The sequence below is a fragment of the Camelina sativa genome, chromosome 16, assembly GCF_030686135.1.
Source record: "Camelina sativa cultivar CO46 ecotype springtype chromosome 16, ASM3068613v1".
NCBI lineage: Eukaryota > Viridiplantae > Streptophyta > Magnoliopsida > Brassicales > Brassicaceae > Camelina > Camelina sativa.
This window is the reverse complement of record NC_141895.1, coordinates 818422-835084: the sequence shown is the minus strand read 5'-3', so window position 1 is coordinate 835084 and position 16663 is coordinate 818422. Positions and strand designations below refer to the sequence as shown.

General features: G+C 36.9%; 2 protein-coding genes across 14 annotated transcripts; both read right to left on the bottom strand.

Moving 5' to 3' along the window:
* Positions 1-246: 246 nt before the first annotated feature.
* Positions 247-4822, bottom strand: LOC104749133 (uncharacterized). Of its 12 annotated transcripts, none has more exons than XR_015584637.1 (9): positions 3776-4201; positions 2843-2993; positions 2433-2588; positions 2153-2258; positions 1704-1892; positions 1432-1593; positions 1030-1331; positions 842-952; positions 247-572 (listed from the first exon to the last, which is right to left on the bottom strand). XR_015584637.1 is itself a non-coding variant. In XM_087491804.1 (9 exons), the coding sequence occupies exons 2-9, from the start codon at positions 2855-2857 to the stop codon at positions 511-513; spliced, it is 1083 nt and encodes a 360-aa protein (XP_087347930.1). In that variant the 5' UTR covers positions 2858-2993; positions 3776-4822; the 3' UTR covers positions 247-510. The 12 variants fall into 12 exon arrangements, 11 of the variants coding, with proteins under 11 accessions (XP_087347930.1, XP_087347932.1, XP_087347931.1 ...); XM_087491804.1 differs by having other exon boundaries at positions 842-946; positions 1432-1588; positions 2433-2579; positions 3776-4822; XM_087491806.1 differs by having other exon boundaries at positions 842-931; positions 1432-1588; positions 2433-2579; positions 3776-4646.
* Positions 4823-5260: 438 nt separating this feature from the next.
* On the bottom strand, positions 5261-11757 carry LOC104753192 (uncharacterized). Of its 2 annotated transcripts, none has more exons than XM_087491799.1 (9): positions 10795-11757; positions 10486-10674; positions 10288-10380; positions 10006-10188; positions 9824-9926; positions 9545-9730; positions 7017-9340; positions 6006-6550; positions 5261-5881 (listed from the first exon to the last, which is right to left on the bottom strand). In XM_087491799.1, the coding sequence occupies exons 1-9, from the start codon at positions 11041-11043 to the stop codon at positions 5872-5874; spliced, it is 3882 nt and encodes a 1293-aa protein (XP_087347925.1). In that variant the 5' UTR covers positions 11044-11757; the 3' UTR covers positions 5261-5871. The 2 variants fall into 2 exon arrangements, with proteins under 2 accessions (XP_087347925.1, XP_087347926.1); XM_087491800.1 differs by having other exon boundaries at positions 6006-6547; positions 10795-11731.
* Between the last annotated feature and the right edge of the window lie 4906 nt (positions 11758-16663).

The window sequence follows — 16663 nt, the reverse complement described above, 5'->3', positions numbered from 1 at the left end:
GAAGGTATCGAACAAGATGTTTTTTGCAGTCGGCCCCTTAGGCCCATTATGTAGAACTATACGCAGTACTTTGGTATTGTTTTCTCTTAATAAGAAGAGTTTGGAACCTTTAAGCTACTGTGATGTTATTAAACAAAAATCTCACTTCAACGACACTTGCACTGTACCATTTTTGTATTCTAGTCGAACCTTATTATGTCATCCGGTTTGACGCGGAATGTAAGAAAAGAAAAAAAACACACATTCTGTCTAAAACTAAAATTAAACATCTATTTAAGATAAAATACGACTACATGATAGAATTGAAACAATACAAAAGAAACTAAGTTTAAGCCTAATTCTTCATTCAACTAAACTGTCATAGAGGTACAAGGAGACTACACCCACAGGCTCATTTTTATTCATAAAACTTTGATTTATATGAGATATCAATAACTATATATTTGTTATTTTAATACTGCTTGGTGTCTTTCTGAAGATGATTATGCGTATGGTCCTTTACCTTCAAATTCAAGGCTTCTCTTCGTCTGAATTAGAACGAGGTCCAGGCACAGAATCCACGAAAAACTCCTCTATTCATGCAGAAAATTACAAAATATCAATCATAATCAAAGTAGAAGAGATAATATGATCATAGAGCATGGCAATATATCAACAACCAAACTTGACGTTCAGGCTCGGGTTTTTTCTTTCTTTCAATTTTTACAGTTTTACGGTGCCCCAAATTTAGTTCAATCTGATTCTGTATGATATCCATTAGTGTTCCAGTTTGGATTTTTACTGATATGTATGAAGACTGGTGACACTGCAAGAAGAAGAAGAAGTTGAAAACGAGAGTTACCTATGCCCTCTTGTTCAGGAGAATCCAAGAAAATCTCTGAATCAGATGGCAGAAATGGAGAGCCTGGATAGTTTCCTAAGGCTCCTAAATCTGCAACATACATATCTTTATCTGATAATCAGCTCGTTATGAATCTGAGAATTCCTGATTAGACCCTGAAAAATATAATGGATGTTATTGAAACTTACCTCCCAGATTTGACAAATCTGCGGTGAGATCAGAAAGGCTAAAGTTCCAAGGAATCTGATCAAATGACCTGAGGGAATCTCTGGAATTCCCAGCTCCTCCTTCATCCGGTCCAACGTCAGCTGTGAATGCAGAATCGAGCACTGAAGTGTCCATTACCATACCCGACATGTCTGAAGCAGCAAATGGAAAGTGTCCACTTGATGCCACAGAAGCAGGACTCGCTGCCATCTCAGGCATCCCACCACTGCTTGGTGGAATCACTTGAGGAGTTGCATCATTCGCAGTTGTATCGATCACCATACTAATTAAGAAAAATGGAGATTTAGGTTAGGACATGCCATCAACTGATACTAATCATTCTACCCAAAATAAGTTAACTTGTACTGCGAGTTAGTTCTTACTCATTCGCTGTATTCATCCGCAAAGGATGGAAATTCGCAGGGGCAGGGACTCCATTTACAACATGGCAGCTCGTTACTCCCATTGGATCAAGATGGGGATGGCCTGGAACATGCATTTGAGGATGTTGTAGTACTGGGTATCCCATTGGCATGTTAACTGCACTGCGAAACAACAGTGTTAAATAACAGTGAAGTTATCTATAAAACTTTTAGTTGTGATTTCATAAATAATAAACAAGTTTTCAGGTGATATAGGGTTTCAGACTTATTACCAGGTGCCATGGGATGCATTCCGTTTTGTATCGGTGCCAGAGGAATTTTTGGAGGTCCAGGTGGAAACTTCATGAGATGATACTGGTGCTCAAGCAAATGATTGAACAATATTATTTGCTTCTTAAGTTTCAACCTGATATAATAAGCTCTGAAAAAGTCTGCGTTCTCTTCTTCCAATTTCTGCCAAACTGGTTTCACAAAGAAAAAAGAGAAAAAAGAGAGAGAGAGAGTCAGAAATGCAAATTTCATCTGATGATTCACGTTGCTAATGATATATCTAATTTACACTTTCAACAATATAGAACATGCAAAATTGTGTCACTCTTCAACAACCTAGTATCCTATGAAGCTAATAAGAATATGAAAACAAAACTACAAGACTGAGATAAACGTTATGATGCAATGAAACCAAGGGAAGAAAAATAGATAAGAGCCTTAAGAAGCTTACCCAAGGTTGTAAAGCCAGGGTCTATCCTTGCACGAGTCAAAAGGGTCTTCACGACCTCATCTCTGTTCATGTACAACTGAAGACATCTTTCTATCAAATTTTGGACCTATATCAATCAGTTCCAAAGTGTATATCATCATCAGATGTTAGTAGTATGTCACACATATCCGAGGAGAGGAAACACACACACATATATATATATATACACACGAAAATAGTGAGAGAGAGCGAGAGGTAAAGCCTGCTTTCTTTAGTTAAAATGACATGGAGGAGCACTTACAAGTTCGATATCTTGTCTTGAAACTTTCCTACTGTCATTGCTTGAAGCAGATACAGAACCAGAATCTTGTATAGGTGCATCTATTGATTGGTTGGGTTTCTGTTCACCTTGAGACTCATGTGAAGCTTGAGTGGAAGATTGTAGCTCCTGTGCACACTGTTATTAGATAATAACTATTTTCTAATAAAAAAAAAAACTTAATTCATAATCAGAATCTGCAAGTACTGAGACAGCTTAACTATTGCTAGAACTAGTATATAGCTAGTAAAGAAACTGATACATTTTCCAAACCCTTAAGCAAGGAATTGCAAAAAGAAAATATAGCAGAAGGTACAAAGGTTTTGAAGCGCACAAAGCCAAAACAAGAGAAATAACAAAAGGTAGTAGAGAAGACTGTATAAAAGAAGAACCTGTCCGTTCTTCATTACTGCTGAATGTAAAGTGATTGCATCCTCCTTCTTCAATCAGAATTGTTATCTTAAGCAACATTTACAACAATGCAGGCCATGGAGGTCAACAACATCTTGGCCAGTTTGTTTCAATTTTGAACCAAATATAAACCTGAGTAACAAGGGGAAACAAAAAAAAAAAAAACATTTTAGCCATCCATAGCGCATACTTAGACCATAGTTTCTCATTCACATAGTTAGTAGGGCAACAACAATACAAATTAGCAAAGCTAAAAAAAAAAGGAAGAGTATAATATATAAAGTGAAAGCATTAGGCACAGTGAATTTGTTAAATTAATATTGAAACAAGCAAGCATGGAAAAGTGAGTCTTCCTCAAACATTGTTTAATAGTAAGGGTTTCAGATCCCAATTAAGCACACACTCTACAGAATCTCTTAATCTAATTAAATAGTAAAACTGTTTCATAAAAAGGTTCCCCCAAGATTCTAAAGTATATCTAAACTAAACAAAATAGTTCATCTCCACTCTTTCACAATAAAAAAAAAAATCATCAGAACAAAGAATTATGAGAATATCCAAAACAAAGAACAAAACTATAAAACCTAATCCCGCAAAACTAGAAAACATGTGCTAAAAAGAACAAATTCTAATTTTGCTAATGAAATCTTAGAGAAACATAGAACAGATTCATGCATTTGAGTTACTCAGCATCATCACCTGCTTCAGGGAAGATGATGAACATAAAGAAGAACAATAAAATTAAAAATTAGAACAAACACCCCCCCCCCCACCACACATGAACAGAAGAACTCAGAAATATAATATTGTAGTAAAATAAAATAAAAAGCGTAAAAAGTTTATATATATATATAAATGAGCAGCAAACCAAATCAAAATCGAACTAATAAGAAAAGGATCCAATCGAATCTCACCTTCCCGCGAACTCGAAGCCTGTAGCGATTAAGCGAACCCTAAAAAATCTCTCACACACACACTCGCAAAAACAAAAGTTATCTCGACGAATTTTTGATTAATTATACAAAAAAAAAAGGCCAACAAATCACGGAACGAGTCTCTCTTTCTTATAAACACTGAGAAGCGATAGATGACTAAACGAGAGAGACACAACTCTTATGGACTAAGATTTGGAAATCCACTAAGAAGATAAGTGTAAAACAAGATCCGACGGTTCAAACAAAACCTCCGATGACGGAGACTGAGAGAAGGTATCCGTACGCCATTATCGAGAGAGAGAGAGAGACCAAGTTGCAGAGATAAGAGTTTAATTAATTTTTCTTTTTACAAAAAGAGAGCAGCAAACCAAAAGAGTAGACTAGACTCGTAGAAGACAGGAAAATAAAAGATAAAAACGCTTTCTCAGTTAATATATTTCCCCCTTTTTTTATTTATGTCTATCTATCTGCTTTCTCAGTTAAAAAAAAAACAAAATCAAGACTTTACTAGACTAGACAAAGGGAAAGGAAAAAAAAAATGGTAAAACGGTAAAATACGTGAAATTGCCAAAAAAAAAAAAAAAACCAAAATCAAACCGAACCAAGAGAATAAAATCGGATTAAACCGTGACATCCGTAGTGTAGTGGTCGTCAAGTTGTTTGATTTGTTGCGTTACGAGAAGGCATAGGCATGGGCATGGCCTGCTCTGTGGAACTTTCTGGGAATGCCATTATTATACAGTTTCTTCACCAGGACCACCTTCTTCTTTTTTTTAGCTAATGGAGAAGTCTCTCTATATTAATTGATATCAAATTTGATTCCCTTACAACGAGTGGTCCGTCTGACCTTGAGAAACTACAAAAATCATGCATTAAAATATAAAACAAAAGAGGTTGTGTGTCAATAGGCACCAAAAAAGATCTTCTGATTGCGAGCTACATAACATAGTTTTGCAATGTTTGACAGACTTGCTTTTCCCCGACTTTTTTTCTTTTTCTTCTTTTAACCAAAAATCATACACGTTCAGCTCAATCTAGCGAGAACAAACAAGTGAATCAATCTAATCTGCAAATGTGACGAGACCAGTTAATTCATCGTCGAAATTACTAATTAATTAGGCTCATATTTCTGATGTGGATATTTAAATTATTTATTGCTTTGTAGTATTAGAGTAATCAATTCAGACGTTAAAGTGACGTACACTTATTGTTTTTGGCATTATCTCCCATATACTGTAGTCAGTCAGTTGAGAAGAAAATTATGAAAATTGCAAGTTCGAGGCGAACCGAGATAAATTTATTAAAATATTTCCTGTGTCTACTAAAAGCCCAGTAATGGCCCAAATTATAACGAAAAGCAAAATACCCTCACTAATTTTCATTTAAACGGCGCCGTATACGGACAGTTTTCTGCTATACAAGAGCATCAAGAGCAAAGCTTAAGTGGGTAAAGTCAACAAATTATTTCTTAAAAATTTCTATCATAAGTCAAAATGATAAGTCGATAACTTTCAAAATAAAGCTACACGTACAGCTAAAAAAATGTACTGTTTGCTTTTTCTAAAAATACTAGAGAAATCATTTTTTGAATTTGTAGAAACATTGACGATGAGCCCTGAATTCTAATCGTTTCTATGTGGGCAAAAAAAAAGGGTTACATTTTCTATTGAAAGAAATCTAAAAAAACCCAAAAGAGAAACGTTACCTAACCGTATGTCTGAGATAAAGAGTTCCTGCGTTTTTTCATCCATATGGGCTTTACTAAAACAAGCAGCAGTCTCCTTGAAATTGATGATTAAACCGAGCATCATGGCGGTAATGGCTTGATTGATAGTAGTGTACATACAAAGAACAAACCAGGCTTGGATCGCTTACCGATTCCTCTTTGACTTGGTTTCCTTCTTTGTTGCTCTCACGGCCAGACTTGAACAGAAGTCTCTCTCCTGTCCTGACTCTTCTTTCACGGCTTCTCAACCTTTTGCCTTCTTTTGATTTCCAAGACCCTAGTGATGTGATCTTCCAGTTTCTTCTAGGTTCTTGAGTTTATTGCAGCTAAACTTGAGCAAGCATTAATGTTACTTCCCCCTGTTTAGTGAAAATCAAGAGGCAAATCTGAGGTCTAAAATACTTAATTTAATTAAGAATGTTGTTCCACAGCTGTAGTGCCTAATATTTGTCTGCAATCGGAATTCTTTATAACCAAAATTACCTGGGGAAGTGAGGCGAGGAAGGGTCATCAGGTGAAGACATATGAGCAGCAGAAGCAGCACCACCACGAAACCTTGGTTGATCCTCTTCATTTATATGCGGCGCTTCACCTGCTGGTCCAAGAGACCCAAACTCATGGTGTTGATCATATGGATAAATCATCATGACAGATGGAACGTTGTGTCCCTCTGAAGACGTCACACTGTTTTGCTTCATGCCCGGCGGCAATCGGTACATGCCATAAGCAATATTTCCAGAAGCATCTTGTGATGTGTTTGTGCGAACTGGACCGTTTTGAGAATGATGAGAAGAATATGAGGACGATTCATGCCTATACGACGACCCCCAATGCCTATCAGATCGGTCTTGTCTTAAGCTTGGCTTATTATCAGCTTGGTTACGATTGTTGTGGTTACGTCCAGAACCCCGTGTCTTTGTACCAGCAATCCAACTCCCTTCTCTCTCGCTGTGATGGTCGTTTCTGTCATGCCCATAATTCCCACGCCTCATGCCAGATGTAGGCCGCTGTTCCCTAGGAGAAATCTTCTGCAACAAATTCAGCACAAATTTAGAGAAGTGTGGCAAACCAAAACCGTCATGAGTTTTAGATCAGGAGATAAAAGAAACAGGAAAGACAGGACAGAATCAGTTAAGGAGACAACAAAAACGTGCCATCAATATGAGCATAGCATAACAAGCAAGGCAGGTATATATGGAATGGAAAAGATACAGAACCATATAGCCTGCAACATGACCAAATTAGTTGCAGACTTGGATGGGATTAGGGGGAAGCTGACAGATCATGCTGTATATTCATTAAAGATGTTTAGCGCAAGGTAAAAGCTCTCCGTTTTAGCATTAGAAAATATCTCAGGTTTGTTGAAATTCAAAAGACCATTGGACAGAGATCAACACATCACAAGACCAAAAAATAAAATGAAATTTGCCCCTCGATTAACCACAACATGCACACAAGTATAACGGAAGCTCAAGGAAGGTATTAATTTCTTACAGGATTTGGAAAATATGTCCCCGTCCCACTTCGATATCTGAGAGTTTCATTAGTGTAACGAGGGTAAATGTTGGGTGGCCTAGTTGAAACAGGTTGTACAGAAGCAACAGGTACAAGACGAGGTCCGTAGGTCATGAGTTGATTTACAACATTGGTGTAGGCAAGAGGTCTTCCAGGACCATCCCATGGTAAACGCCCCTGAAGATAAGCAGGTGGCACTACAACAGGAGCAGGGTACAACACAGGCGAATGTTGAGAATTCTGGCAAGAGCGGCCATACTGCAAATTTTGCCAATGGCTTATAAAATCACCATTGAGGATATCAATTTTGTGCTCCGTTTGTTCTGCAGAAGAGCCAAGTCTAGTGGAGTGCGAAGAAGCTACTATATCAGACTGATCAAGTCCCCTGAAAGAGTCAAAACTTTTACCCGGATCATGATTCTCTACTCCTCCATCCACACTGTTGTGGCTTGCCAGAGCATCTGATGGCGCATTACCACCAGCTTGATAATTATACATTGGAAGCATTGCAACTATCGGGACAGGTGGCCCTGTGGGATAAAACGTGTATCCAGAATTATCAACCTCGTTTTGTTGCATGCCGCCTAGGAGAAATGGAGCAAGGGTCACTGAACACTCTGATCCACTTGCCTGAGCTAGTTCATGACCATGTATTTGATTCCTCTGAACTTGAAATGAAGGGACAGTAGCACGAGGCCCCACATCTCTATCTGATATTTCATTGCTAGATACAGGAATCCATTCTCTGTTATCATCATCAATCTGGATTGAGTGCTCAGGAACACTCTTTCCTTTTCCATACAGTGCAGATGCAGCCCCAGACACTACTTTCCTGTTCCGTCTATCTTTAGCTGGCTTTGACCCCCTTGTAGTTGACCCATCCCAAGAGCTTTCAGATGAAGTCCTGCTTCGGACGGAACTAGCACCAGACACAGATCTAGAGCCTGCAGTTCTCTCCTCACTCTGAATTTGACTGCTTCCTCTGACTGGAGAGTGTGAATTTTCTAAATCATCTCCCCTTGTCGGCCGGTTTTTCCTACTTGAGGGTACATAACTGCGTTCTGCAGAAGATGACAGATGTTTATCATCTGCCTGATGCATTCGATAACCACCATTTTCAAGTCCAAAACTATGAGTTCTCCTTTCTTGTTCGTGCCACAGATCATTGTCAGACTCGTCGACATTTACTTCTGTAGACCCCATGTCGTCAATACCAGGGTTGCTTGGCTTTTCTGACATTGGGTGGGATCCACTGGGAAAATAATGGGTAAATGGTGAAGAAACAGAGTTTTGCGGAAACTGCACATTAGTACTCCAAGGTGTCTCGACGAAAGGAAGGTTAGAAGGAACAATACCAGGCACATTCCTCTGACCATATCCCATTGAAGCTAAGATAGAAGGTGTAATTGGAAACGGTAAATGACCCGTTGAGATATTAAAAGGGAAAGGAAAGTGTCCATTAAAACCTTGCCCAGTAACAGATGTCATCGAGTTAACAAAATCTTGGTCTTCCTGTTCCCCTGCAACAGAGAAGTCTTCATTCACGGAAACTGACCCTAATTCATCATAGTAACTGTTCACTGCACTGCCCATGTCAGCAGTACTATCAGGACTTCGAGGGGATGGAGTATGCCTGACTGACGCTGAGTCGGCCGAATATCTGACACTGCTTGACAAAGTTTCAGACTCCAGATTCTTCTTCCTGATATTATCAACCCTGGTATTACTTTGGCGTTTCCCAGCTTCGGGGGCTCTACTACGACGTGATTGTAAAAGAGCTTCACCATATGTCTCAGTAAGCTCAGGACTAGACCGGGTCCTGGCAAAAAGGTGCCTACCATGAAAATTATTCACCACAATTTCTGGCTTAGCAGTTTGCTGAAGCTTATCATTTATAGCACTTTGATTGGAGTTTACTTCCTTGGCAGGTTGGTAAGAGTTGCCTCGACTCTTTTGCGTTTGATATGTTACTCCAGATATAACTTCTGTTCCACCGTTGTTCTGTTGAGAGGGCATACTCCGAGCTCCATGAATCCCACCAAGACGGGCAGCATTTTGGTTTCTTTCGTTGCTTGAAAAATTACTAACATTTATAGCTTGTTGATATGGCTCAGGCTCTCCAAGTCTTGATAGCCATATGTCATTTCCAGGAGCATCAGGACGTCGACCACTGCCATGTCTTTCCCATGTATTCATAAAAAATTGGTTAACCTCATAGATCAAATTCTCCTTAGGGCAATCAAGTAACCTAGCCAACTTCTTGGCACCAAGGGTAAATGCACTTCGTATCCTAAAGAAGTTACCTGAGACAACAAAAACAAAAGCCAAGCATGTACGTAAGTCAACATGTTTGTGCCTCTTCTGCTTCATACTTTATAAAGAAAAGAACAAGTCCAGTAAGCAATAAGGCACAAGTTGCACAGAATGCATATTGCAGATTCACAAATTAGCATTCAATGATACCCGTTTATAAAGAATAGGCAGCAGCACTCAACCCAAGCAAGTACCTTTACTGACACTGCGTCCAAGGTTGTTGTTCTCACGCAAAGGGTCTATAACATTGAAATGTTTGGAAACAAAAGGCTGCCCCTGTGTCTCTTGGGCAGCTATATTAACTGCATAAACTCTACTACAAGCTCTATAAAATGCTTCACTAACTCGTAACTCTCCAACATCCGTTCGAGGAGGCTCAGCTGCCAAAAATTGCATAGCATGACAATCAGTACTTGAAAAAGTGATGATGCATAAGTAATGCAAAAGTAAGATGGGCAGCAGTTCGTATATACCTGTTACATCTGGTAGTGAACTAACAGGAACAGGGCCCCAGAGGCTAAGACAAAAATTCTGCCAGTCAAACTTACTAAAGAACTCAAGAAAACGATAGAGGACCTACAAATGCAAGCAATCCAGTCAGGAAAACTGAAGAAGCAATCTTGACAGAATAAAGACAGCTTTGTAATGACACTACCTCAAGGGGTCCAGAAAATGAGTTGTTGAAAAGATAGAATATGTAAAGAACCAAGGTTTCCAGGGCATATGTTGAAATAAGCCCATGGTGAGCTCCCAATATACGGCTCTCGTAGTAACACCAGGCTTTAATCAATATGATACTACGCTTGAATAAATGGTTCTGGTTAATATAGTGATCAACCTGCATATGAAAAGAAAACACAGAGGTAAAGAAATCAGAAGATCTACATCACTCAGCAAGAGAAAGTAAGTGGTATGTTGTCTTTGGTGGACAGCTAACCTCCTCAAGGAAGCATAATGTACACAGCCCTCCAATCTGATTGAATGATATATCCACCACAATATTCTCCACCAAACACTTAATTAGCTTTACCTGAAACATTTTACCAGTAAAAAAATAATTAGACAATCAAGAGACTGAACCTTACTTGTAATAATATCAAGGCCAGAACAAGAAGCGGAGATAAAAGAAGCATACTTCAGCCTGGATATACTGGACTTCTTTGACATGAAATTCAGCATTCTCATTCTTCTCTTCCTTTTCCAGCATATCGCGAACCAAATTCGCCCAAGAATCCTTAAGATTTTGGTTAGGGCTAAAAGCAGTTAAGTCGATATCTCCATCAGGCAAATAAGTCTTCAGAGGTACAGATCCAAAAGTAAAGATCTGGTAAGACACGGATTTGAAGTCAAAGGATCAGATATGGATAAAGAACACATTTTTCTCATCAGGGTAAACTTAAACAAAAGCAAGAATCCCCCCTCCCCCAAAGGAAACGAAACTCACATGAATTTGAGGGAAGCATTCTGTGATAAGCCTCCTAACGTAACTGGCAACAGCATTGCGGCGATCTTCGGAAGGGGGATTAGGCTGGATGCAAGCAATGAGCTTAGCAGTTCTATCCTCGGCCTTGGCCCATCGCTCAGCATCGAGCGGCCTTGTGACAGATGCAGCTTTGCCTGGCAACAAACCGTTGGGAAATAAGAGAGTAGGTGGTGACGGCGGAGAAGCCGCCCATGAATCATGCTCACCCATGCAAACAAAAAATTAGGTCTCTCCCGTCACAGTCACCAACTTCGGAGGAAACCTATCTCTCTCTCTCTCTCCCTCAAATCCAAACAAAAGACCTTTTTTACCAACCCGTTACGTTTTGCTTTTTAACGGTTGCTATTAAGCAACCTCCGTTGTTATCTATCTATCTATCGCCGCTTTCAAAATCTAATAGCTACCGAGAACCTAATAAAGAAGATTCGATCTACCTTAGCTAATCTAACAAATTAACCCCAGAGGAAACAAATACAATTTGTAAGAATCTAATTCAGGCACCGTAAAATTGGGCAAAAAAGAAGAAATCGCAGACGGGGAACCCTAGGAGGAGGAGGAGGAGCGAGGAGGGAGACGAAGGGAGCAAGATTCTAAAAACAGAAAGGGCGGAAATCAATAAGAACCCTAGAGGATAAATCGAGAGCAAATATAGCAGTAACGAAGAATCGAGAGGCAAATGCGAGAGATTGATCAAAGGGTACACTGGCGGACTGAAATCGTGCGGAAGAAGATGATGATGATGATGATGAAGATGAAGAAGAAGAAGACATAGACCAAAAGATGTATGTATATATTGTGATTGATTGATTAGGTTTTTTTTTTTTTTTCGTTTATCTTCTGTTGATATTTTTTTTTGGTCGAGGAGGAGAAAAAAGTGGGAGTGTTTGGTGACGAGGATAGCCAATTCCGGGCAATCTCAGCCTCTCTCTCTCTCAATCTCAGGGCTGTTTTCGTAATTTAAACCTGTCTTTTAATTTTTTTAAATTATTATGCCTGTAATAATAATAATTGTAAAAAATCACACAACATATAGTCATATACAAACGATAATTATAAATTCTGTTTATATCAAATCATAAAACCAATCAAAATGATTAAATGTTACGTGTTTTTTATTCTGAGTCTGCATATATTCCACGAGCTCTCTCACTACTAGTTTAGTTTCTTATGGATGGAAACGAAACCATTTCATAAATTATTAAATGACCCATGACTTTATCGGACGTCTTCCTTTAATTTAATTTGATGTCTCTATGTTGTCTGTGTAAATGTAACGTACTAATATATATTTTATATACAATAAAACCTCTATAAATTAATACTCTATAAATTAATAAACACTATAAATTAATAAATTTTGATGGTCCCAAGTTGGGCCAGTGTAAAAATTAACAATATTCGATAAGATAATAAGATAATAATTTTTTTGAAATCTCCATGTAAAATCTGGTCCCAATAATATCATAAATTAATAATCTTGTAAATATATATATATATATATACTGATATAATAGTTTATGTTTCTCCTAAAGCTCATTTCTATAGAACAATTGTAATGTTGTATTTTCAAACTATAATGATTTCTCTAAAATATTTTATAACATGTCTTACAAATAATTAAATTTTAAAGTTTTAATTTTTAGATATGCATCATTTACAATTTGATAATTTGATAGATAATTAAAATAGGAGAATTGATATTATCATTCATAGATTTGAATTTATGTATGTCATGTATATCAGTCAATTTGTCTATAGTATTTGTAATTTATTGTCAATAATGCTTTCTAAATATTACAATTTCAATTCCTAAACCATAAAATTTATAACATCCGAAATTTTAATCTTATTTTGCTATAATTGTTCCAATTCATAATTTTAAAAAATTTAAACAATTAAAAATATATTTATAAATTAATAATTATTAATTTATACTATAAAATAATAATTATTAATTTATACTATAAAATAATAATTATTAATTTATAGATAAATTAATATCACTATAAAATAATAAAATGTTTTGGTCCAACATTATTAATTTATAGAGGTTTTAGTGTAGTCCGTGTGTCATTATGGCCTCTTCAACCCTAATTTCTTTACGTTTTTAGTGAAAGCAAATGTTCATTTGTTGTTTCATTATGTCCGTGATTAATGAAAGTACGAAATTAAATTTTTTTTTAAAAAAATCTCTAATATATATGCTTATAATGTTTAATGGGTCTTCCACTAAAAATATCAAAATTACATAGGCTTTAGAAATCGGCCTGATTAATTTCTTTCTGAAGCCCACAAATAAGAGTTTAATCCCAGGAGAAAAAAACAACCGTTTAACCACTATGTCCATAGTGATGTTAAAACGGGTAGCCCAGACCCGTTTAGACCCCGCCTGTTTACACCCTGTCCGTTTATATCCTGCCCACTTAATTTAAAACCCCTTTGTCTAAACCCGTTTGATCTAAAACTTTGTAAATAAATGTGATAATGTTTACGTTGATGGCCTAGACTGTTTATCAACTCTCGTTCAAGCCCAATATCTGTTCATACACATAAGTCGGTTTTTTGTAGATACTTGGACTAAAAGCAAACAAAATTGTCATACAAGATTAGTTTTGCTCTAGGAATACGTATATGGGCATTATAGTTTTTACGATCACTTTTATTGATACATGACATCATTGTGAAGACCTCTAAGCAACCATTGAAGATGCTTCGACCATAAAAAGTTTCTTTATAGATACTTTGTCTACTTTTAAGATCTCTCAATTGTATATACGATTAGACCAATAAAATTTCAAATCTTGTGATATTTTGTTCTTTCCTAATGCTTATGTGCCTGCTTCTCACTGGATCAAAAATATCACCAGCCTTTAATAATTCATGTGTCACAATCTTTGTAATATATAAATATAAATTCTGTAACTCTTATTATAATTATTTTATGTTCGACCACGCACTTTGAAAGTGTTTCAGTCAATATATTCCCTTATTAAACAAAATCATATAGCATTTTTTTATTTTTTTTGTTCTTTTTCAGATTTAGTAGTCGACTAGTAGACTAGTAGTAAATAGTGGTTAGTTTGTTTGATTTGATAAATTAACCATGTGACCAAAATCAAAAAATAGATTAGGGTTTCCATCTTGATATACTAGAAGTTACAAGTTACCTCGTGCTACGCACGGATTTATTTTTACTTTTGTTTTACAATCAAATCCTATATACAGTATTGAATTATTGAAAAAACTCCAATCGATACTCCATTTGTAACGCCCCGACCGCCACCTCTTAGTGGATTCCATGTCTAATCTAGTCTCTGGGCCCACCTTTCTTACTGGATCTCACGTCTTTTCATTAGGTCCGTGAGCCTATCTATATCCGACAGCCGGTTTGCTACGTCGACTTTAAAGACTTGTTATCATCCCTAAAAATCACCACATGATCTTTTCCTGTGTTTTGTCCTCACTCGCACAGTTCCGACAATCACTTCCCGAAAAGTCACCCATCATGAGACTACTCCATCATAAGCATGCTTAACTGTGGAGTTCTCTCAGGACCTTTGACCGAAAAGATAAGTTCACTTTAGTGACATAGGTGGCCAAATCAATTCTTTTAAACCTCTCCGCAAGTCTCTGAAACCGGGGTATCACAATTCACCCCCACTAACATATCGCAACGTCCTCATTGCGCATCAAGACCGTCACACCGACAGTGTGAGCCAACTCAACTCCACACTTATCTAGGTTCGGCTTTGATACCACTTGTAACGCTCCGACCGCCACCTATTAGTGAGCCTCATGTCCAATCCCAGTCCATGGGCCCACCTTCCTTAATGAGCCTCACGTCCTCTCATTAGGCCCTTGAGCCCATCCATATCCGACGGTCGGTTTGCTATATCCGAGAGGCTTTAAAGACTTGTTACTGTCCCTACAAATCACCACATGATCTTTTCCTGTGTTTTTTCCTCACTCGCACAGTTCGAACAATCACTTTCCGGAAAGTCACCCATCCTGAGACTACTTCAGCATAAGCACGCTTAACTGTGGAGTTCTCTCAGGACCCTTGACCGAAAAAATAAGTGCACTTTGGTGACATAGGTGGCCAAATCAAATCTTTTAAACCTCTCCGTAAGTCTCTAAAACTGGGGTGTCACACCATTACTAAAAGCAAACCTTGATGTTTAATTTTATTTATTAGTCTTGTTTAATTTATTAAATAACAAAATGTAGAAAAGAGTAAAATATCTCTCTATTCTACAGTTAGAATGTGTTGTTTTGCGATGCTACTAATTTGTAATACATATACGGTGAAATTTGAAATATGTACTGTCTTTTTTTTATGTGACTTGTATTTGTCTTTCCTTTGGAGATGAAATGACAAGTGATTTGCTTGCTGGTTTCTCCCAACATCAAAAGTTGTTTTACTTTTGTTGTTGTATTTCCTGTCAACATTAGACCAGTAATGTTAAAAACCAATCAAACCCTATTTAGTGGCTTTTATTTATTTAGTGAATATATTAAATATACTTAGAGATAATCACCTTTTGGGGAGTTCTTTCTTCGACATTGATAAGGGCCAAATCACCTTCATCTTTGTTTTTCATGTTGAGTGAGTGAAGGCAAAACTAAAATTTAAAATAAATATAAATTACATTTTTTTTTCAACAACAAAATTTGTATTACAGATATGTTTTTTATTTTAATATCTGGCAAAACTTTGTTTCTTCAATGCTTTATCCCTTGCAAATTCAAGTGTATATGGTTTATGAAAAATGTCAAATTGTAAATGTTAAAATTCAAGCGTATATGGTTTATGATTTCGTGTTGAAATTTTTTCCACATGTGTGTCTCAGGTTCTAGGAGAAAGTGGTGTTGATCGTCTTTGATGGATGTGACAGACTGACAGTGAAACTCTGGTACATAGAGCCGTGAAACTGTATGTAGACTCTTTGACATTGGAATACAATTTCTTCCCTATTAAGTCTTTGATGAGCTGAGCCACCTCGTTGTCCAATTCATCTAAGTTGGCCTAAGAATAAAAAAGTGACTTGGGTTGGGAATTTCAGTTTGAATAGTACCTTCAAATAATTAGTACGTACACAAAATAAAATAAATAACATATGAAAAAAACTATGAAACAATGGTTTGCCACACTCCGGACTCATTGAAAACAACACACCGGAGTATTCCCATAGCTTCGGATGGAGGGAAAGTGTGACATGTCAAGGTCGAGCCAGATTTTTTCATTTTCAAATTACAGTTAGTGCATGAAATGTAATGCCACCCATTGCGCAATACACAACTTCAACCACTTTTGCTTGACACCAAAAACAAAATGTTCCTTAAAAATATTAAGACGATGTTTTAAGTAATACAAATAGTAGTAAAAATAAAATAAAAATTGGTCATATTACCTGGCCTCCATCCTTGTTGTCTGACGTAAGTCTCTATTTGGTCAATCACGTACAAATCTTTTGGGTCTAAATAAATTTTGCCAACTAAAATTGACGGGACATTACTTGACTTGAAATAGTTACTGGGGAAAATATTAAAGACTATAAGATTGTTGTTCATTTTAGAAGATTATTTTAAGAATATTAAGAAAAACTGATGTGAAAAGTAAGACAGAAATTGATTTAATTGGAAGCAATATATATTACATGTGGGAGAATAGGGAAAAAACAAATACAGAATTAACCAGATATATATGAAATATAATATCTTTTGTGGAATTGTTGGAGTTAAAAAAATATTTGGGTTGACGATGTTGCATTCAAATATAAATAGTCTGCCCAGAGTGTAAGAAGTTTGACATGTCTTTCAATGACAATTT